The sequence below is a fragment of the Pan troglodytes genome, chromosome 8 (genome assembly GCF_028858775.2).
Source record: "Pan troglodytes isolate AG18354 chromosome 8, NHGRI_mPanTro3-v2.0_pri, whole genome shotgun sequence".
NCBI classification, from domain to species: domain Eukaryota; kingdom Metazoa; phylum Chordata; class Mammalia; order Primates; family Hominidae; genus Pan; species Pan troglodytes.
Genome location: NC_072406.2, coordinates 130829981 through 130853022, shown reverse-complemented (window position 1 = coordinate 130853022; position 23042 = coordinate 130829981). Strand labels below are relative to the sequence as shown.

Here is a 23042-nt window from a genome sequence, read left to right as displayed (position 1 = left end):
TGCCTTAGAATATTGGAGATATTCTGAAACAAAATTTTACCCTGAAACAAAAATTTAATTTCAATAGATTTGCTTTTCCATTTCTGAGGATTTGAGATTCACCAAACTCTTCATACTTAAAAAACAAAAACAGTACTTTGCTCTTATTAAATTAATACAGGTTTATAATTTTAAAACTCAAATTATGCAAAAAGACACATAATGAAAATCAGTGGTTCCTTTCCCTACCCCTTCCCATTCCTGGACCCGTTACTCAAAGTCAGTCATTTAATTACGATTCATTTAGCTGTTTCTTCTGGTATTAGCCACACATTTCAATGTGGTGATATTGTTACTGCTTAATTTATCATTTTTATATTACCTGTTGACTTCCAGGATTTAATTCTCTTATACCTCTAACATACCTTACCTTTCTTAATTCTTTTACTATCACAGTTTTGTTTTGTTTTTTTTTTTTGAGATGGAATCTGACACTGTCGCCCAGGCTGGAGTGCGGTGGCGCGATCTTGGCTCACTGCAAGCTCCGTCTCCCGGGTTCACGCTATTCTCCTGCCTCAGCCTCCTGAGTAGCTGGGACTACAGGCGCCTGCCACCACGCCCGGCTAATTTTTTGTATTTTTAGTAGAGACGGGGTTTCACCGTCTTAGCCAGGATGGTCTCGATCTCCTGACCTCGTGATCTGCCCGCCTCAGCCTCCTAAAGTGCTGGGATTACAGGCGCGAGCTGCCGTGCCTGGCCACTATCACAGTTTTAAAAAAATTTTTATTTATTTTAAGACAGAGACTCACTCTATCTCCCAGGCTGGAGTGCAGTGGCGCGATCTCGGCTCACTGTAGTCTCTGCCTCCTGGGTTCAAGAAATTCTTGTACCTCAGCTTCCTGAGTAGCTGGGATTACAGTCATGTGCCACCGTGCCTGGCTAATTTTTGTATTTTTAGTAGAGATGGGGGTTTTGCCATGTTGACCAGGCTGGTCTTGAACTCCTGGCCTCAAGCCATCTGCCTGAGTTGGCCTCCCAAAGTGCTGGGATTACAGGTGTGAGCCACTGCAAACGGCCACAATTTGTGGTTTAATCAGTAAGCCATATTTACATTATAGCTATGTAAATATTCACGGAAGGGCCTAAAGTGTACTGAGATTACATTTTATTTTACGTAGAATGTTGTTGTTAGTTGCCTTGTTTGTATTGGCAGAATTTTTGTTGAACTTACTCTTTTTGTTTGTTTGTTTGTTTTTTGAGACAGAGTCCCGCTCTGTCGCCCAGGCTGGAGTGCAGTGGTGTGATCTCAGATCACTGCAACCTCCGCCTCCCGAGTTGAAGCGATCCTCCCACCTCAGTCTCCTGAGTAGCTGGGATTATAGGCGCATGCCACCACACCCAGCTAATTTTTTTGTACTTTTAGTAGAGACGGGGTTTCACCATGTTGGCCAGGCTGGTCTCTAACTCCTGACCTCAGGTGATCCATCTGCCTGGGCTTCCCAAAGCGCTGGGATTATAGGCATGAGCCACCGCACCCAGCCAAAAACATACTCTTAAAACTTTTCAACAGCTTTGTTAGATTCGCCATGTACCTGTTACTGGTGTTTTTGAAATGCTCAAGCAAATCAGCTTTTGTTTTTGTCTGTGAAGCTGTTAGTCCTCTTGTTTCTGTTTATTGCTTAGGGCCAGTGCATAGTTGCCACTCAGGGACTTCCCAGATACTTGGAATGATTGCTTGTCTTCCTTTTTATTGATGAATTTCTGAGTATGTACATAGAGCATATCTTCTAGTCATTTCCTGAGAGTGTGTGGATAAAGTTTCAGGTCTTGGCATATCTAAAAATGCTGCTTTCACACTTGATTGATAGTTTGGGTATAGAATTCTTAACGGAAAATAACTTTTCCTTGGCATTTTAAAAGTATTGCTTCATTAACTTTAAGCACGCATATTAAAATGGAGAAGTCAGGTGCCATTCGTTTTTTCCCCTTGAGAAAATTTCTTAGTTCGTTTTTTTATATTAATGTGTTAATATTTCTCTCCCTTTACATTTTCTCTATTCTGTTTTCTCTGGAATTATTGGTAGTCAAATGTTGAATTTCTGTTTTGATCTTCTAAGTCTGTTAACTGCATTTTGCTACGTCCCCTTTCTCGTAAAGCTCTGGGAGATTTCCTTGATGTTGTATTTTTAACACTGACCTTTTTTTTTTGAGACGGAGGAGTCTCTGTCACCCAGGCTGGAGTGCAGTGGCATGATCTCGGCTCACTGCAAGCTCCACCTCCCGGGTTCACACCATTCTCTTGCCTCAGCCTCCCGAGTAGCTGGGAATACAGGTGCCCGCCACCATGCCCAGCTAATTTTTTTTGTATTTTTAGTAGAGACCAGGTTTCACCGTGTTAGCCAGGATGGTCTCTATCTCCTGACCTCGTGATCCGCCTGCCTTGGCCTCCAAAAGTACTGGGATTACAGGCGTGAACCACAGCGCCCAGCCTTTTTTTTTTTTTTTTTTTAAAGAGCACTTGGATTGCTTCTTTTTTATGACACTGTTTTTAATTTTTATCTTACCTTTCTGAAGATAGTAATTATAGTTTTTAAACAAGTTCTATTCTCTGGATTATCTTTGTTTTTAGCTTTTCAAATTTGTTTTGATCTCTCTTGTCTGAGACTTTCTACAAATCTTTGGTGATTCTTAGTTGTCTATCCATATTTAAAAGTGAAAAAAGATAATTGCTAGCTCTGTGTTTATAATGGGCCTTGTCAGATTTAAGTATTGGGCTTCATGTTAGGTTGATTGAATGCAGAGCTGCTATTTTGTTGAGGAACTGCCAAATATTAGTATGTGAATGTGTTTTCTCTGGGACTGTTTAGTTTCTCTAGAGAAGGATCTTCCATTCTGAGAGAATGGCAGAATGGATAGGTGGGGGTGGGGGTGGGGGGGGGGAATAAAGCATATTTTTCCTGGCGCATAGCATTCTGGAATGAAAGGAGTGGGGCTAGATGTTTGAGCATTTCTTACGCTGACTTCTGCTTAATCTGCCAGTTCTGTGCTTCTCACTCCCTCACAGTCCTGCCCTGCATGTTTCTAGGTCTCAGAGTTCTAAGCCTTTGTCTCTCAGTTTCTCCACAGAATAATCCTTCTCGGTTCTTTTTACCGTTGAGTCTGCAGACTTTTCTATTGCATCTTCCACCCATTTCCAAAAATGCCTGTTCATAGTATTATGTCCTCAAGTCCTGATCTTCTCAGGGGCCTACAGGGCAAGGTTTGTTTACCCACCATTGGTATCCACCTCAGCACCTGCTTCAAGCTACTGCTTCAAGGTTCAGACTCTACTGGGCATAATGCCAAGGAGAGATTGACTTATTTAAATCTTGGAAGACACCATGAAATTTTAAAACTGTCGTAGACCTGCAGTTAGCATAGTTTACACCTATGTAATCTCAGTTGAGCAAATACTTTTCTGTTTTGAATTTTGAGTACTTTGAATTTTATGAGATTTTGGATTAGGTGGAGTTGGAGCTAAAATGGATGTCTTGATAGCTCCTGAACTTTTTGTGTATGTATGTATGTCATAACATGTCCATTTTAGGAACTGTGTCACAGGCTCCTATGTGATGTTGTAATGGTAGAACAGTGTTGTATAGTAACTATTCTAAAGGAACATAGATCTCAATCTGCTGGTAGGCCACTACAGCTAGGTTTTTTTTTTTTTTTTAAGATAGTAGTGATGAAGGAAGTTTCTACTATTTTATTACATTTCCTCTAATTGAAAAATGTGTAGATTTCTAAGCAGTAAAACAGTAACTGTGTGTTTGCTCTACAAGTTTTAGTGTTTTGGGGGACGAGGCACTTCATTTGAAGCAAGGCAAAGGAGGTTTTATACGGCTGGTATGTTATAAGGCTTATCTGGACCAAAATGTTGTCTTGTTATGGGGTGGGGAGCATAGAACCCTTAAAGAGTGTGTTAATGAGAACTTAGATAAAATAAAAATAAGACATCAGTGTCATCTGGTTGTTGTCATCTGAATGTAATGATACACTGAGGAATGACTAACTCATGATCACAGTAGACATTTTAAATTGTCCATAGTGTTTAAATTGAATTATGCAAACCATAAACCCTAAAATTTAGAAACTTCCCAAACAAATACCTAAAGCACACAACTTTTAAGAGGCTTTAACCTACTTTAGAAATAATTGCTGCTCTCTTGTACTGGCAAATCAAAATATACCTGAGTAGATGGTACAGGTTTTTTTTTTTTTTTCCCCTCCTAATAAGGAACAGGATACGTTAAAGTACTGTCATGCTTTGCTTAACAACAGGGATACATTCTGAGAATTCTGAGAATTGTTTTGTTAGGCGATTTTGTACACTGTGGGAACATCATAGGGTATACTTACACAAACCTAGGTGGTATAGCCCACTACACACTTAGGCTATATAGGATATAGCCTATTGCTTTTAGGCTACAAACCTGTATGATATGTACAACATGCTACTGTACTGAATACTGTATGCAACTGTAACATAATGGTATTTGTGTATTTAAACATAGAAAAGGTACAGTAAAAGCATGGCATAAAAGATAAAAAAATGGTATGCGTGTATAGGGCACCTATCATGATTGGAACTTCCAAGACTAGAAGTTGTGTGGGTGAGTGGCATGAGTGAAAGTGAAGGCCTTTCTGTATATTGCTCTAGACTTTAAAAACACTGTACACTTAGGTTTTACTAAATTTATTTAAAAATTGCTTCTGGCCAGATGCTGTGGCTCACATGTGTAATCCCAGCACTTTGGGAGGCCGAGACAGGCAGATCACTTGAGCCCAGGAGTTTTAAGACCAGCTTGGGGAACATGGCAAAACCTCATCTGTAGTCCCAGCTACTCTGAAGGTTGAGTTGGGAGGATCACTTGAGCCCCAGAGGGAGAGGTTGCAGTGAGCTGAGATTGCGCCACTGTACTCCAGCCTGGGTGACAGAGTGAGAGACCCTGTCTCAAAAAAAAAAAAAAATTATTAAATAATAAATCAACCTTAGCTTCCTGTAACTTTTTTACTTTATAAACTTTTTAAGTTTTAAAAAACTTTTCGGCTTCTCTGTAATAACTCTTAGCTTAAAACATAAACACAGTACAACTATACAAAAATATTTTCTTATCCTGATAAAATTTTTTCTGTTTAAAAAAATTTCTGTATGGCTTTTACTTCTTATACTTTCTATGACCATTCCTCTTCCTTATCTACAAGGGCTTCCCTTCCATTCCTCAGGTTATGTTCTTGGCCTTCAGCTGCTCTGAGTCCAACACTTGGAAGAGTTCAGTCGTCCCCCTGTGCTGGAGGGAGCAGAACATTTTGCTGGAACATTCAGCCAGATTTATTAGATTGTTATTGACAGATGAGCATACTCTAGTGACAAAAAGTCATTCATAATTTAGCCTTTTAAATTTGGCTTAATTATTTATTTTATAATTGCCATTACTACATTCTTAAAGAGTCTATTCTAAATGAAGGTGGCTTTTTTGGTGGGGAGAAGGGATATGGAAGAGAAGAATTTTAGTGAATCTTTGGTAGGAAGACAGTTCCTAGCTACCTTTTAAACATTTTGTTTGATATATTCACACCTTTATTTGACTCTCCAATTCAAGTTGTTGAGAACAGACAAACCATATATTAGCAATTGAGGAAAGAGGAACACCTAAGTGAACCCTGGCTGTCCAGGGCTGCTGAAGCATTAGAGTGGTTTTCAAACTTTAACAGGCGTAAGAATTATCTGGAGGGCTTGTTAAACAGCTTCCTGGGTTCCACCCACCCCTAGAATTTCTGATTCAGCAGGTCTGTGTTGGGGCCTGACAGTTTGCATTTGCAACAAGTTTCCAGGTGATGCTGATGCTGCTGCTCTGGATCTCACACTTTTGAGGCACTGATAGAAAGTAATGATCAGTCTCTGCAGTAGACCAAGTATGAATTCATAATGCTTACTATAATTCCTGAATTTATTCTTCCCTTATAAAACAAAAAAACCCTTAAAAGGATTATATAGTAGGGCTAACCTGGTTTGCTTTAGCCTGTGTGAAATCAAATGTAATTTAAGCTTTAATTCCAAAACAGCTAATAAGTAGTATATCTTTCACTGTTTTTCTGTTCAGCATTTATTTTGACTCACGAAGTTAATTCGCTTTACAGATGTTACTGGGTACCTACCATGTGTCATATACTGTTTAGAGTTGGGGCTCTAGCAGTGAATTCCTTCTCCATGGGGCTTACGTCTAATTTGAGGGAGATTGACAATAAACAAATAATATGTCAAGTTATTTGGATTAAAAAAGTGTGAGAGTTGAACATATTTATTCTTGCCTGGTATGAATTATAGACCTCTAATGGTTTCCTGTTTATCAGCAACCTGATAATATTTCCTGAATGAAGATTCCAGCTATTCCATGTGTTTCAGACTTTGTTTCATTTTAATTTAGTAAAGGTCAGTTAAACTACTTTCTCAGTGGGATTTAGACTGTGTGAGCTTATTATCTTATAAATATGTGTTTCTAGGTTTAAGCCTTGTGGCATGATGTTTTTACATTTTTTTAGTAAGTGTTTTAAAATTTTTTGAACCTCTATGCCTCTAGAGGGCAACACACATTCTGCTGTTCAATAAAGCCCTCACCACTTTTCTTATTCTTGCACCAGGCCTGCTTTACTTATGTATGTTATTAGCGTGGCTCCTGTAGGTATTTGTGCCTGTAGTGCCTTCTTTAAATAGCATAAAAAGTAGTTCATTATTTTCAAGCTGAAAATCTAACCCAGATGAAGTTTAGTAATTTAATGGTAACTTACTTTTGTTTAGGTTTCATACTTTAATTTTGGCTCTTACTTGCTGATATTGCTCATTACATACAGAAAAGGAATTTAGTTAATTATCTAAAAAGTAAAATTCAAGGAATTCTTTACCTCATTGGAAGTCTGTATATACTCTTTAGCCACGTACAATATACATTGAAAAGACTGGCACAGTACACTGGCACAGCCGCAATATACTGGTGGTGAAATTACGAGTGATTTTTATTTCCTCCTTTTGCTTATGTATTTTCTAATGCAGGCTTAATACTGAACTGTAGAAATCAAGAAATAAAAAGTTGAAAAATTGTCTAAATAGGCAGCCTTGCAGATCTCCTAAGATCCCGTCATGCTGCTCTGATCTTAGCATTCTCATTTTAAAGTAGTAAATCAGCTGTCTTCTACACATAGCATGAATTTTGGCTACTCTTTTGTGTTTTGTTTTGTTTTTGAGACAGTCTTGCTTTGTTGTCCAGACTGGAGTACAGGGTTATGAACATGGCTCACTGCAACCTTGACCTTTGGGCTTGAAAGATCCTCCTGCCTCAGCCTCCCGAGTAGCTGAGACCACAGGTGTGCATCACCACGCTCGGCTAATTTTTTTTTTAAGTTTTTGTAGAGGTAAGGTCTTACCATGTTGCCCAGTGTAGTCTTGAACTTCTGGGCTCAGGCGGTGCTCTCGCCTCGGTCTCCCAAAGTGCTGGGATTACAGGCATGAGCCAGTGCGCCTGGCCTACTTTTTCTTTTGGTGAGTGTAAGCTTTTCTATGGGCAAAGTTGAAAGTGATTACATATCTCTTAACAAGAGGATCTAGTTTTTAAGTTCAAGATTACACACACACTCTGAGGCTATATGTGTCAGATGTTAAACTGAACAAATAGCTAGGAGTTTTTGTTTTTTAAACCAAGGATTGCGTTAAGATAAGCAAGTAAATAACAAATATCTTGAAGTTTCCTGGATTGTCATTTTAAGTGTTGACTGCAGATGGTTATGAAGAACCTTCCTGGGAAGAAAGTTATGTTAGCTAGCATATAAGGTTACTGAATTGGCTTTCTATTTACTATGCAGGTAACATAGATGTATATTGTATATAATAAATAATATGTGTGGAAATAGAAACAGCTTTTTTTTTGTATGTGGAAATAGGGTTTAAGATTCTCTACTGTGACACATGCCTTTTTCAATTTGGCTTTTAAGTCTCTTTTCAAAGATATTTAAAAGCATCAGCAGTCACTGTTTCTGTAGTGAGTCCCCATTCTGTACTTAGAACTGCAGGACTTTACATTTTGGTTTCTTTTTCCTCTTCTTCATATCTTTGACTTGGTGATTTGCTAAAGTGCGAAGCCTGTGCTTGAGAAGTAGGAGTGCTCCCAGCTGGAGCCATAGCATGTGGTTTATTGAACTAAGCATTTTAGGAGCCCAGAAGATAGGTATGTTAATTCCTGGTGTTACTACTTGCAGTTTTCTTTTTGAGCGTGTTATCTAACCTTCAACTCTCAACTTTTGGTGTAGAGAGGTATTTCATGTGGTTTAGGTGGTACACTGATAAGGGATTCTGTAACTCAGAATCACACAGTGAGAATGTAATTTCTTTTTCAGTTTTCTTTGAATCCTAAGGATTACATAAATACAAAGGTCATATTCTAGAGCCTAGTGTGTAACCTTTTCAGTATCAAGTGCAAGAGGGTGACCCTGGGAAGCAGCTCTAGGGGGATTGGGGAAGTGAGGCAGGGAAGGTAAGGAAGCCAGTAAGGTAAAGTCACCACTGTAGGCAGCTGGAGCTTAGTACCAGTGGGGAGCTCTGGGAGTCAGTATAGCACAGGGGCCTTAGAGTCACCTCACCCAAAAGGAGAGGGAGCTACTGGTGGTAATGACACTGAATCCTCAGTAGTCATTGGTTGAAGGCTGCTCTGGGGTTGTTAATTCTCCCACAGTTTCTTACCTGCTCCTCCCGCAAGCAGAGCAAGCTCTGGCAGCTGGACAGAACATTGAGAGAAGTAGTCGTAGGGTGTGGATGGGGTAAATGGGTGGGGCACCAACAGTATCTGCTATGCCCGCTGGACAGCTAAGCTTTTCGTGCAGTCTTCCTCATTTTAGTAAACGACAACCCCATCCTTCGGTGCTGAAGCCAAAAACTTTGGAGCCACTCGACCTTTCTTTCACATCTCACGTCTAGTCTATCAGCAAATCTTGTTGACTCTGTTTTTAAAATATCTTCAAAATCTGATCTCTCCTTATTGTCCTCAGTGCCACCATCTGGCCCAACCCCATATCAGCTCACAGCCTCCAAACTTAGTTTACTCTCAGCACAGCTGCTGGAATGATCCATATAAAACCTAAGCCAGATCATGTCACTCCTCTGCTCAAAACCCTCCAGAGAGGCTTCCACCTTAGAGTAAAAGTCAAAGTCTTTACAATGGCCCATAAGGACCTACATGGTCTGGCCTCTTCCTACTGTTATGTTTGCGCACGTGCATGTACGGTTCTTTTTGTCTTTAGCTTTACATTAGTCAAAACACTCCTTTATTCCCCATTCCATTCAGTTTGGGTTATGTGATTCATTTGTAATTAGGTTCATTTTTTGTGTTTTGCATTTCATCTTTACCACTACAGCCTTGTTGATTTTTTAAATTTACATAGTAATTTGATGTACAGTTCTTTTGGTTTTGACAAATGCGTGAAGTGGTGTATCCCCCACCACAATTTCATGCAAAACAGTTAATTGCCATAAAAATTCCTCCATGCTACTGCTTTATAGATAATCCTTCTCCCCACCTTCCAGCCCCTGTCGACCACTGATCTGTTTTCCTCCCTATAGTTTTGCCTTTATTAGTATCATGTAAATGGGACTCTTAGAATATGTAGCCCTTTGGGTCTGGCTTCTTTCACTTAGCAAAATGGATTTAAGATTATGCCATGTGGTTTTGTGAACATTTCTCAGTAGTTCATTCCTCAGATGTCCTGTAAAATAAAATTAAATAACAGAAGTGAATTGATTTAAAAAAGGATTGAACAAAAATGATATAGATGGTACATAGAAAAAAATCTTGAACCTGGATGACTAAGGTGTGGAAATCGATAATGTGATAAAAAGATACTGGGAAGGCTTTGCTTTACCTGGTATCTCTGACAGTAATGAGCCTTGAGTTCTTGAGGAAGTCACTTAACCAGTCTGCTTCCTAGTCTGGTAAAATAAACAGTGAAATACCTGGTCTCGTTGTTGTTACTCCTGAGGTAACTGTGATTCATGACACAGAATATAGGCAGGTTCTTCTGGTAGCTCTTTTTTTAATATTAACATTTCAGTGCCGTGAAGCAACTGTTACCTGGATTTCAAAGCTGTTAGGATCCACTGTACAAATGCTTTGTGGAAACCTGTAGTGTGGGAGTAAGAGCCTGTCTGTAGGAATGAAGTAAGCCTCAGCGCAGGGTCCCAGTTCACTGACTTCTTTTCTGTTGGGCTTATCCAGTTTAAGATAGTAGCAGCCTGAGTTGGAGCTGTAGTAATGATGAAGAGGTGCTGGTGGTGGTGTAAATCTCGGCAAGTTTTACAGCAACCTCTTTGTGACTGCAGCATTTGGACCTTAATCCTCATAGTCCTGTCCTGTCAGGCACATTTCCTCGAGGATGTCTGCAAAGATTGATTGTTGGTGTTCACGATTTCTCCGAATTTTCCTGTGGTTCATTGATAGGCCATTTTGTCACATAATTGGCAGTGTGTATTTGAGGGTCAGAGCATGTTTGAGACTGCTCCACTAATGACAGAAGCTTACAGGAAACCCAGAAGGAAGCCAGTGATGATTGCTTGTTTGGTTGTTATTTTTAAAGATGGACGGGTTCATACTAACTTCTCTTAAACCCATGATTAATGGCTGCTTAACATCCTTGATCAGGTTGCCTTTTTTGTTTTTAATTGAAATAGGATAGTTAGGTGATAGAGTGTCAGTGTAAAATCAGAAGAGTAAGTGAGAGGAATTTGAGAGTGCAAAATGGCTGTGATTTGTGTTTGCTCCACATGTGGCATGTAGTAATATTTATTTTACTTTTTACTTTTAGTAATGAATGTTATAACTATTGAAGATTATAAGAGCACATACTGGCCAAAATTGGATGGTGCCATAGATCAACTTTTAACTCAGAGTCCTGGTGACTATATCCCCATATCCTATGAACAGATATACAGGTAAGTTAAGATTTAATTTGCTTGGGTTTGAAAGGGTATACCAAGGTTCAAGGCATTTGAATTATGCCTCACACAAACATGTAATGTAGAATGCATAAGATGAGGCTCTGTAAGTGTTTTATGTATTCCACACTTACGGATTGGAGGGTTTGGTTTATACTTTTTGATTCAAAAGTGGTTTTCAGATCATGACAGAGTAAGCCTGCCACCTCCACCATACATAATGCAGACACTGTGGAAGTCAGCAATAAAAGCAAGAATGACTGAAGTATCTGGTGTAAAAATCATATTTTTAGTCTCAGAGGGAGACCTTAATCTGTTGGTGTTTATTGACATACAATTCTAACTCTCTTCCGTTATTTTGTTTCTCAGCTCCTGTTAATGGAAGCAGCAAATTAGGAAGTGGGGTGGGATATGAGATCAGCACAGTGAAAGGAGGAAGTGACAAGTATGTTGTTCCACACAGCTGATGTACAAAGAGGTTGTATTGCAAACACTTCCGTGAGTTAGAAACCTCTCTCTACTGATTATCAATCACTCTCTCTTCCTTATTTTGACATTCATTTAAAAAGAGAAGGAGAACCTGGTTTATAAATAGTTATCATATTCAGACCTTAGATTCTCACCTACTATTAGATTATCTAGTACTGATTAAATGTGTAATACACTACTTAGAAGGGCATATTTATAGCAGATGGTACTGTCTTTTCCATCCGAACACCGATGGGGGAGGATAAATTTTTTATTTAAAAGTTGTGATTGGTTACTTTTTGAAGGTATGAATTATTGGATCAGTGGTTATATATCAAAAGTGTTCTTTAACCTTGGACTGAGTTAAGTGCTTTATGATTAACTTGGTTTGTGGGGGTTTTTGTTTGTTTTACAGTTGTGTGTATAAATGTGTATGCCAGCAGCACTCGGAACAGATGTATAGTGATCTGATTAAAAAGATAACTAATCACTTAGAGAGAGTCTCGAAGGAGCTGCAGGTAAAGAACTGATTGTATTGATTTTTGCTTCCTTGGGTTTTCCTGACTGGTTACAGTTAGCTTTTCTAATACACATTTGGAAGCTTGTTAATTTGATTATGATATAAATTTATAAATGTTTTCTAGGTGAATGTTGATCAAATCATGTAATTTTTGGAATAGATGATTAATTTGAAAATTTGGTATAAATTGTGGAAATTTTTGGATTAAATATATTTCAGACCTTAACTGATTCTATTGATTACCATGTCAACATTTCTTTTATTTAAAACTTTATTTTTTTCTGTCAATGTCAATATTTGGTGACTTTTATGATACAAAAAATATGTGTATATTTTAACTTGTTTTGGAACTTGTATTATCATCTTTGAAGAGTGGTTTGCCTACTAATTTATAATACCTTTCAATATAAACAACTGAAGTAAACACTTTATTGATAAACCTCCTGTAAATAGGCATCATCTCAGCTCTAAAATCTGGGGCAGGTTGCAGAAAAACTCCTGTTTAAGGGAGCACTTAGCTTGATCCTCCCCCTGCCCACTTCAGTAAACCTTCAGTGCTTGAAGATCAGGTATGATTAAGTTGGTGCAAAAGGAATTGTGGTTTTTGCCTTTGAAAATAATGACAGAAACCTCTGTTACTTTTGCACCAACCAAGTAATCTTTATACCAGGGCTTGATCCCACTTTGCTTTTGGTATAGAAGTAGAAGAATGTCTAGAAAAATCACTCAGCAATCCCAGCACTTTGAGAGGCCGAGACAGGTGGATCACGAAGTCAGGAGATCGAGACCATCCTGGCCAACATGGTGAAACCCCATCTCTACTAAAATTGCACACTCCTGGAGTCCCAGCTACTCAGGAGACTGAGGCAGGGAAATCGCTTGAACCCGGGGGGCGGAGGTTGCAGTTGGCCGAGATTGCGTCGCTGCACTCCAGCCTGGAGACAGAGCGAGACTCCGTCTCAAAAAAAAAAAAAAAAAAAAAAAGTCACTCAGCAATAGATTACCAGGGTCTATACCACAATTAGGAAGCACCCCAGCAGTTTTGAAATAACCACAGTTTATAGCACATGCTGGGGTGTGCTTTGGGCTTGGATATTGTTCTTCACAACTTGTGGTCTGAGATAACTTAGTTTTTTTGTGTTTTTTTTCCCCAAACAGTTGTTGCAGTAAGTAGCATTTTGTTTTCTGTTTCAAATGATAGAGCTGTGTTTTGTCATAGTCAAATATATACTTTTCTTGTTGTTAGTATAAATTTCTTTCTTCATCTTTTTGCCGCTAACTATAAAATCTTTATTCATTTAACACATATGTTTAGTGCTTAGGCATTGTGTATAAATTGTTGATGAAACCCTAGATCTATGCTTTATAGCTTTTGAGTGATTTGCTTTCTAATTCTTCACTCCACCATCTACCTGAATTTCTACCTGAATCCAGTTTATGGACTTCGGGTCTCGCTGTGGACCCTGTCACACACTTCTGTTCATTTGCCAGTACCCTAGTCAGGTTCATCATCATTTCTCAACTGTTTTACTGAAATGCTTATCTCAACTGCCTTACTTCATTGATATACCTTAATTTAACCAGTTTTTGATTGATGAATATTTAGGTTACTTTCAGTCTTTGGCCATTACTAACAGTGCTGAAGTGAATAGTCAGTCTTGTAAGTAATGTCGTTTACTAAGTCCAAATTGTGGTTCACAGAAGTTGTATCAAGTTGCATTCCCATCAGTTCTGTATATATCACAGTGTCTGTTTTCCCTCACCCTACTAATACAGCCTATTATGAAACCAAATAATTTTTAGTTTTATATTAATATAGTAATGATTCTTATTAATGATTAAAACATAAATCAGAGTGATATTTCTTTTGATGTTAGTGTTTTTTTTTTTTAATTTTTTTGAGATGGGGGTCTCGCTCTGTCTCCCAGGCTGGAGTGCGGTGGTGCAATCATGGCTTACTGCAGCTTTGACCTCCCTGGGCTCAGGCGATCCTCCCACCCCAGCCTCCCCAGTTGCTGGCACTACAGGTGCATGCCACCATGCCTGGCAAAATTTTTATGTTTTTTGCTTTAGAGATGGGGTTTTGCCGTGTTGCCCATGCTGGTCTCAAACTCCTGGACTCAAGCGATCTGCCAGCCTCGGCCTCCCAAAGTGCTAGGATTACAGGTGTGAACCACTGTGCCCAGCCTGATGTTAGTATTTTTTAAAAGGGGTGATATATGATATAAAACCAGGGAATTTAGTTTGTTTTTAGAATCAATACATGTCCCACTTAGAGTTCAGCAATATGGTCTTATGAAAAATCTAGCTTCAGAATGATTCCTTTTATACGATTATAAAGATTGTAACCATTATTAAATAGCAGCGGGGAGTGGTTTAAAACATGGGGATCCAGGGCTCTGTTTCCAGCTCTGTCACTCAGCATTTGTGTGTTTGCCTCTTCATTAAACGTGCTAATATATATCATCTTATAAATTTTCTTGACATTAAAATGAAGTAGATTTACTAGAATATCTCGTTGCTTCACACTAAGGTGTAAGGTATTTTCTCGACATCAAAAGGAAGTAGATTTACTAAAATATCTGTAGTTCTTTACACTAAGGTGTAAGGTATTTTTTCTTCTGTTTCCTGCCTGGCAAATGCTTCTTCATTCTTTTCTTAGGCTTAAACTCATTTATGTCCATCTGTGTAAAGCCTTCCTGGAACTCCTGCACTCCTCTCAAAACCGAACAGACTATTGGCATTTCTTCTGTGGATCCATAGCATCTCAGCAATAAGAACTCTATTAGGGCAGTGATTGTGTTATTTTTTCTGCTTCCCTGTCTGACTACTTCACAGGCCCTTCCTTGAGGGGGAGGGACTCTATCGTGTTTGTCTTTTTATCCTTAGTGTCTGCCACAATTACAACTCAGCAGATGTGTTCTGGCTGAATGCTGAGTAACTAAATGTGACCTGTACTCATGGAAAGAGTAGCATAATTAGCTTCAGATGACCACTACTCCTGTGCTCTCTAGATTTGTAAGCATTTTATTTATTTGTTCAGTGTGATGTGTGTGGCCTGATGTAACCTTTATTTTATAGAGACCTTAAGGCAGTTTTCATGGGGACAGATCAAGAGACGGTGCCAGGCTTTATGAGCCAGAAACATTTTATTTGGATGGAGCATTTTGTTTGCAGCTCTGGTTTTCATAATGAAATATTGTTGTTATGAGCCAAAATAAGAGTGTGGGAGGAGTTGCATTTGGCAGATAATCAGAAATTTAGTGCTGGAGTTGATAAATCAATGATTTGGACCTACAGGGTGTCAGCCTCAGTCAAGGGCATCTTAAAATAGCTGTGGGTTTGTATAGTTTATATGTCAGAGGGACTTATTTATTTTTATCCCAAGGCATATCCTGTTGGGGAGATTGAAAAGTATATAAAATAATGTTCCCATATTCTCCAGTTATTTTTGGTGTTGACTTAAAAACTAGAGAACATGGTTTTTAGAGATTTTAGAATAATTTGTTGAATGTAAATATTTTTTACATGACAGCATAATCTAACTTGCTGCCTCTTTTTTTTTTTTAAACACATTTCTTTCATTTTGGAAAAAATTACTTTACTTCAGGCACTTTAAAGTTTTTTTTGTTGTCTTGTTAAACTAATAAAACAAATAGCTAAGTCCCCTTAGTGTTCTCCTTACTATTATATTTCACTGTATGTGTATCTATACATTTTAACTTACTGCTGGATTGTTCAAAATTGTGACAGTATCTTTTGCCTTAATTTTTTTAAACCAGGCTCTTCTCTCGTCCTTATTAACTCCCCTCTTCTTGTTTATTTATGAGACAGTGTCTCAGTCTGTTACCTAGACTGGAGTGCAGTGGTGTGATGCTGGCTCACAGCAGCCTTGACCTCCTGGGCTCAAATGATCCTCCGGCCTCAGCACCCCGAGTAGCTGGGACTACAGGTGTGCACCACCATGCCTAGCTAATTTTTGTATTTCTTGTAGAGGTGGGGTTTTACCATGTTGCCCAGGCTGGTGTTGAACTTCTGGACTCAAGTGATCTTCCTGCCTTGGCCTCCCAAAGTGCTGGTATTACAGACATGGGACACCACTCCCGGCTGTTCTTTCTTTAAAAGTAATAATGAAATTCTATTTATTTTTATTTTTCTGTATCTCCAGAGCCTCAAAATGTATATTTCCAATTCTGGTATTTTCCTATACCAGTGAAGGGAAATAGATGACTGTAGAGAGTAAATTGGTTTACCAATTCAGTAAATAATATTCTGAATAGTTTTGGAAAATTCTATGGAAACATTTAGAAATTACCATATTTTTTGTGAGAGACCAGGACCCTAACATTAGGACCTACACTTGCCTGTTGGATTTGAATTTCATCTTATAGATACCTCATACTGAGGTCTAAATCTAAATTTCTCTTCATTCAAATTAGTTTCTTTCTGAGGCTTGGTATTTCATATTCCTCTTAGCTTTTTCTCTCCTATTTCTGGGTGCTAGTTAAGGTGGATGGAATACTATAATATCTCTTGCTCTGTCCTCTTTGATTCCCATCGTTGTCTTCCTCTTCCACGTCATCACTGGCTCATGCCTGCACTAGTGTAATATTCTTTTAATTGGTTTGTCTTCCTGCAGTCTCTTCTTTTGGCTGAACAACCTAAAAACCCTAATTTGATGGACATACTTTCTTGTTCAAAAATCTAAAATACTATTTACTGCTTTCCTTAATTAATCACAGCTGATTTTTTGGTCCATGTTAAAAAAACTGAGTGGTTTTATTGGTTGCAGGGGTTCCTAGTGGGAACCCTAATGTATCCTATTTAACTATGACTCTACTGGGTCTGGTAGTGGACATATAATTGATAAGACTAGATAGTGTGGACCACCCCCCCTGCTGAGAGCAATTACAAAAATCAGACCACAGGACTAACAAAGTGAATTATAGGGCCAGGATCTAAGAGAAGAAGGAAGCTGAGATAGAGGAATCTAACATTTGAGCCATTTATCTACTGGGGTCACCTATTTATTCTGGAAAAGGAGGCTAATGAGCTGAGAAATTTAATAGAGCTTTGACAACACTTGTGGGGGTTGGGTAATAAATTGGAGTATAAGGCTCATTAAATCTGAAGTACCACATCCCAGGACTAGCAAGAATAAAAAAAGACTAGCCTTCTCATTTGCTAAAGCCTGATTCCTGATTGGATTAAGATGGTCTTGATTCAGCCAGGTGCAGTGGCTCATGCCTGTAATCCCAGCACTTTGGGAGGACGAGGAGGGCAGATCACAAGGTCAGGAGTTAAAGACCAGCCTGGCCAAGATGGTGAAACCCTGTCTCTACTAAAAATACAAAAAAATTACCTGGGTGTGGTGGTGGGCGCCTGTAATCCCAGCTGCTCAGGAGGCTGAGACAGAGAATTGCTTGAACCCGGGAGGCGGAAGTTGCAGTGGTGCCACTGTACTCCAGCCTGAGCGACAGAGCGAGATTCCGTCTCCCAAAAAGAAAAAAAAAGGTGGTCTTGATTTGCTAGAGCCTCGATTAAGCTTACTAGTAGCAAAAGTAAATTCTGGAGAGATACCGTTATCCTAGGCATCAGATTGTTTCCATAGTTTTTCATAAGCAGTATCTGGCACTTAATCAGAAATAACTAGTCATAGTAGGAAATGAGGCATCAAACCAGGCAAAATTGTGAAGTACATTTTTAGGCAAGAATTGGGAGAATTCATCACCAGTAGTTTCTTAAACAAATAAAAGTGTTTTTCAGATAGAAAGAAAATGTTCCCAGATGAAAACTTGAAGATATGTAGGAATGAAGAAGGGAAAAGATAAATATGCAAGTGTGGATCAATAATAATGATAATGTCTTCTAGGGTATAAGAATATATATATATATATAAAATCAAAACTCGTGACAATAATGTGTAAGTTTGAAGGGAGGAGTGAAGGTTTGAAATGTTCTGAAGCCTTGCATTGTCCAGGAAATGGTAAAGTACTACTTTATTTTCAACTATAATGTGACAAGGATACAGTCTGTAGTAAAAAAACATAGTTAACAAGACATAGAGGGGAAAAAATGGGATAATTTTAAAATAAAGAAATCAAGAAAGGATTTTTTAAAAGTACAGAGAACAGATGAGATAAATAGAAAATAGGATAACTTCAGCATGTCTATTACTATGTGAAATGTTAAAGACTAAGCGCTACATTAAAAAAAGGAAGACAATTTCAGACTGGTACTGTTCCTTGTGGAGCAGGGCTACCCCATGGGCACTGTGTCTAGAGTAGCAGCTCAGAGGCAGTTCTGCACTCATACCCACTTTTAATTATATGCAAATTAAGGGCAGTATGCAGAAATTTCTAAAACGAGGGAGACGGTGGTAACTTCTGGGTTGTTGGGTTGTTGCCATGGAAAGGGGCAGTAACTTCTGGGTGTTGCCATGGCAATGGTCAACTGACATGGCACACTGGTGGGCATGTCTTTTGGGGAGGTGCTTCTGTCCTGACCTGTTTTTAGCTAGTCCTCCGTTTGGTCCTGATGTCCAAGCCCCACCTTTGGAGTAGATTTCTTCCTCCTATTACTAAGTTGAGAACTTTCACCTTTTCATTTAAAGGAATCATTTACAGCTTCTCTTTGGCATATCTGAATTGCCAACATCATTTCTCTTGCTCTTTGGAGCCATTATTAAGTAAAGTAAGGGTTGTTTGAACATCTGCTATGACAATCGTGACAGTTGAACTGATAACCGAGATGGCTAAGTGACTGACGGATAGTGTCAACAGTGTGCATATGCTGGACAAAGTGCTGGACAAAGTGCTGATAGATATCTCAGGCAGGATGGAGCTGGATGGTGTTAAGATTTCGTCATGTTACTCAGAAGGGCATGCAGTTTAAAACTTAAGAATTGTGGCTGGGCGCGGTGGCTCACGCCTGTAATCCCAGCACTTTGGGAGGCTGAGGCGGGCAGATCACTTGAGGTCGGGAGATCGAGACCAGCCTGACCAACAGGGAGAAACCCCATCTCTACTAAAAAAAAAAAAAACAAAATTAGCCGGGCATGGTGGCACATGCCTGTAGTCCCAGCTACTTAGGAGGCTGAGGCAGGAGAATCACTTGAACCTGGGAGGCGGAGGTTGCAGTGAGCCGAGATCGCACCATTGCACTCTAGCCTGGGTGACAAGAGCGAAACTCCGTCTCAAGAAAAAAAAAAAAAAAAAGTTTGTTTCTGGAGTTTTCTGTTTAATATTTTCAGACTGTGGTAACTTAAATCTCAGAAAGGGAAACTGGATAAGGTGGGGGACTACTATAATGGATAGATGGATATAAAATCTTTTAAAACTGTCTTAAATGACACTTCCTCATTTCATTTTTTCTATGTGTATTTCTGAATCCAGAATCCATTGAAACAATTGTGAGGCATTTTCTCCCCAAGTAATGTTGATACATTTATTGTATATGCTAATGTGTTATCTAAAAGAGAGTATATTTTCACCAAATAAAAATATTCTGACGTTTTGATATAGTAGTTTTATAGTCAGTGACCCATTAACAGTTCTTTTGTCAGTGCTTTGGAACTCACACTGTACGTTAGCCCCATTAAACAGTGTTGACACAGAGATTTGGTTCCTAGGCCAGGACAGTAACATTCAAGTGGGAGGATTAGCGCCGATATTACTAACCTGCATTCAGGGTCCTGTTGAGGAGAGACCACAGAGACAAAGGTGCTGGGAAATGTTGCAATTTTTATCTCAAATAAGGCTGAATTTACAGTAGTTTTAAGTATTTAACTTTTAATTAAAAGGAAGTTAACTGATTACATTTAAACCATTTAAATAAAATTAGAGTGATATTGATGTCTAACTGTATCTTGGTTTTAAGCAAAATAAGTAAGTTGACTGTCAAATAAATTAATAATGGAAATTAATAGAAACTAAATCATAATCAGCCAACAGTACTTAACTTTGATTCACTATTTATAAACTCCAATTTGCATATAAAATCTTTACTGCCAGATTGCCAATAAACTGAGCTAGTCCCTTGGTGGTTAAAATCAGAGCAAGGATTGTGTTGCTATTTATTTTTTGTCCAGTGGGTGGCAGCATAACTCAACTGGTTATCTTGTGTATGGTCATTTGAAATTTTTTATGTGTTTTAAAGGTTTTAATTTCTAAATCTCTTGTACTACAAAGTGTATTCTAAGAAAACTTTCCTCCAAATACTCTGTTTATTTCTTGCTAAAGTGAATAAGATTTTACATAATAAGAAAATTGCTTGATATCCTTCATAGGTTTCAAATAAAATAAATATTGCAACTGGTAAATAGCCCTTTACATGTGTGTTCTACTGAAAATGTTTCTAAGTTATGTGAAGATCTATTTTTTTCCTCTCTACTAGAACTTAAAGCAGTTGTCATGGCAAACCCAGGAATTTGCCAGGGAGACACCCTAACCCTCGATCATTCAATAGGCTCTCATTCAGACCATGATTCTAATACGTTTACTATCTTCCTTTGAAAGAAAGGATTTTGTTTGTATTTTCATGTGCCTTCATAGGACTTAACATAATACCAGGCCCAAAAATAGAGATCCAGTAAAAAGTACTTGGTATAAGTTGATTACAAAAACATATGCTGGCTTTACCACTGACATTACGAGAGGCATGTATTTGTTCCAGGTAAAACATCATCCAGAAGTTGGAAAATGAGCAGGAGAGTAAAATCACATAAATAATAGCTGTTTGCATTTGTACAGAGTACATTTGTGTGGTGTACAGAGTACAATTATGAATTGTATTCTTTTTAAGATATACTTTCTTTGAGACCAAACTGTGTAACTTAAGTTAGAAAAGATAAGGAAAAAGGTTTCCTTTCCAAAATAATAGCAAATAGGTGTAAGTAGTGTAAATTACTGTTTGCTAAGTGTTACATAGAGATAAAGTATGTGGGGAAGTGAGAAGTCAGCCTAGCGTATCTGGCTTCTTTGGATATTTCTCCATTTAGTAATCCTTGAACCTTTTATAGCTGCTCAGTGGCACCTAGCTAGTTACTTTAAAAGCTAATATTAGATTACAGATTATTTCATGTAGATAAGCTAAATGAACCCAGGAACACAGAAGCCAGGTTTAATTCAGTTTATTAAGTCCAAATAGTATTTGGAAAATTAAGGAAGTCTTATTTTAGAAATAAATCAAGAAAAAAATTTCATATAATAATAGCTTAAGAAGTAAAAGATCTAAGTGAAAAGAGAAATATCTTCTATCTTAGACTCAATTGACTTTATTGTAGTTTTCAATTGAAAACCATGCTTACAGTTTATATGAGAAGTGTCTAATATGTATATTATAGCTCTTAAATAGCTCCTGAAGATCAGTTACCTTCTATATCACTATTTTTTGGATATTATTCTAATATGGAAATAATATCTGCATAGCAAGAATGAGAATGGAATGTCAGATGTGTTTGTCTATTTGGAAAGAAATTCCTTTTTTTTTTTTTTGAGACGGAATTTAGCTCTTGTTGCCCAGGCTGGAGTGCAATGGTGCCATCTCGGCTCACCGCAACCTCCGCCTCCCGGATTCAAGCGATTCTCCTGCCTTGGCCCCCTGAGTAGCTGGGATTACAGACATGTGCCACCACACCCGGCTAATTTTATATTTTTAGTAGAGACGGGATTTCTCCATGTTGGTCAGGCTGGTCTTGAACTCCTGACCTCAGGTGATCTGCCCGCCTTGGCTTCCCAAAGTGCTGGGATTACAGGTGTGAGCCACCGCACCCGGCCAACAAATTCCATTTTTATGAAGCGTCTTTGTCAGCTTCCAGTGTGTAATGGGTGTTGCTTCTAGGGCCATGACACATCTGTCCATGGCAGTATGGTATTGCTCTGGAACGTCATGGAATAAGCTAGACTGAAAGCTTATTACCCATTAGTAGTTTTTGCTATAGTCAGTCATCTAAAGGCAGATTTTTAGAAAAAGAAATGACCAATTTGATTGAGAAAATAGTATTAAGGATCCTTGAGATGGCATCCAGGTGCATTTGTATGGGATACAAAAATGCCAACGTTGTACTTATTATAGGAATAAATGTTAAAGGACTTGGAATAAACTATTTGAGAATTTTTAACATTTCCATTTGACTCTTTTAAAAATAGTTTCCATTTTTCTGCTGAAATTCTCCCATCTTTTTGTGCATGTTATCTGCCTTTTCTACTAGGTCATTGCATATATTAATCATAGTTATTTAAAGTGTCTGTGATAGCTACTTCATGTGGGACATCTCTGTGCATGTTGAATGTTTAATTCTTGACAGTGGGCTGTGTTTTTGTTTTTTGGTCTTAGTTTTTTATTGAATGTTGGACATTGTATATAAAAAGAACAGTTTAGCTTAAAAAGAACAGTTTCTGCTTAGAAATGGGCATGCCTTGGCCGGGCACGGTGGCTCATGCCTGTAATCCCAGCACTTTGGGAGGCCGAGCCAGGTGGATCACGAAGTCAGGAGGTCGAGACCATCCTGGCTAACACGGTGAAACCCTGTCTCTACTAAAAATACAAAAAATTAGCCGGGCGTGGTGGCGGGCGCCTATAGGCCCAGGTACTTGGGGCTGAGGCAGGAGAAAGTCGTGAACCCGGGAGGTGGAGCTTGCAGTGAGCCGAGATTGCGCCACTGCACTCCAGCCTGGGCAACAGAGCGAGATTCCCTCTCAAAGAAATAATAATAATAAATAAAATAAAAGTAAATATCTTCACGGGCCGTGTGGTCTTTGTCTAGCTCCTGTGCTCAACTCTGCTGGTGCAGGTGAAAGCAGCCACACAGATTACATAAAGAATGGGCATTGCTGTGTTCCAGAACAACTGTACTTAATCAAAACAGGGTGTAGACAAGATTTGGCCCACAGCCTCTAGTTTGTTGATCTCTGGTTTGGTGTGCAGGTGAGTTCCCTCCCCGACTCTCCCCTCCCCTGTCCTGCCCCACACACACCCTGTGGCAACCAAATTTTACCTTGTGTCTTTGGGGAACCTTGGGAGTAAGCAAATTTCCTGTGCTTCCATCAGCAGCAGTATATT

The 23042-nt window shown here is 38.7% G+C and overlaps 1 protein-coding gene across 3 annotated transcripts in view; it reads left to right on the top strand.

The window, feature by feature from the left end:
- The window catches only part of CACUL1 (CDK2 associated cullin domain 1), a 76168-nt gene that overhangs the window by 13887 nt on the left and 39239 nt on the right, over positions 1 to 23042 (top strand). For all 3 annotated transcript variants that reach the window (XR_010147029.1, XM_001153044.7, XM_016919461.4), the window contains exons 2-3: positions 10864 to 10990; positions 11877 to 11979. Coding sequence is in view for 2 of the 3 variants with exons in the window: in XM_001153044.7 (XP_001153044.2) it covers positions 10864 to 10990; positions 11877 to 11979 (230 nt within the window). In the remaining variant the exon portion in view is untranslated. The remainder of the gene's footprint in view (positions 1 to 10863; positions 10991 to 11876; positions 11980 to 23042) is intronic.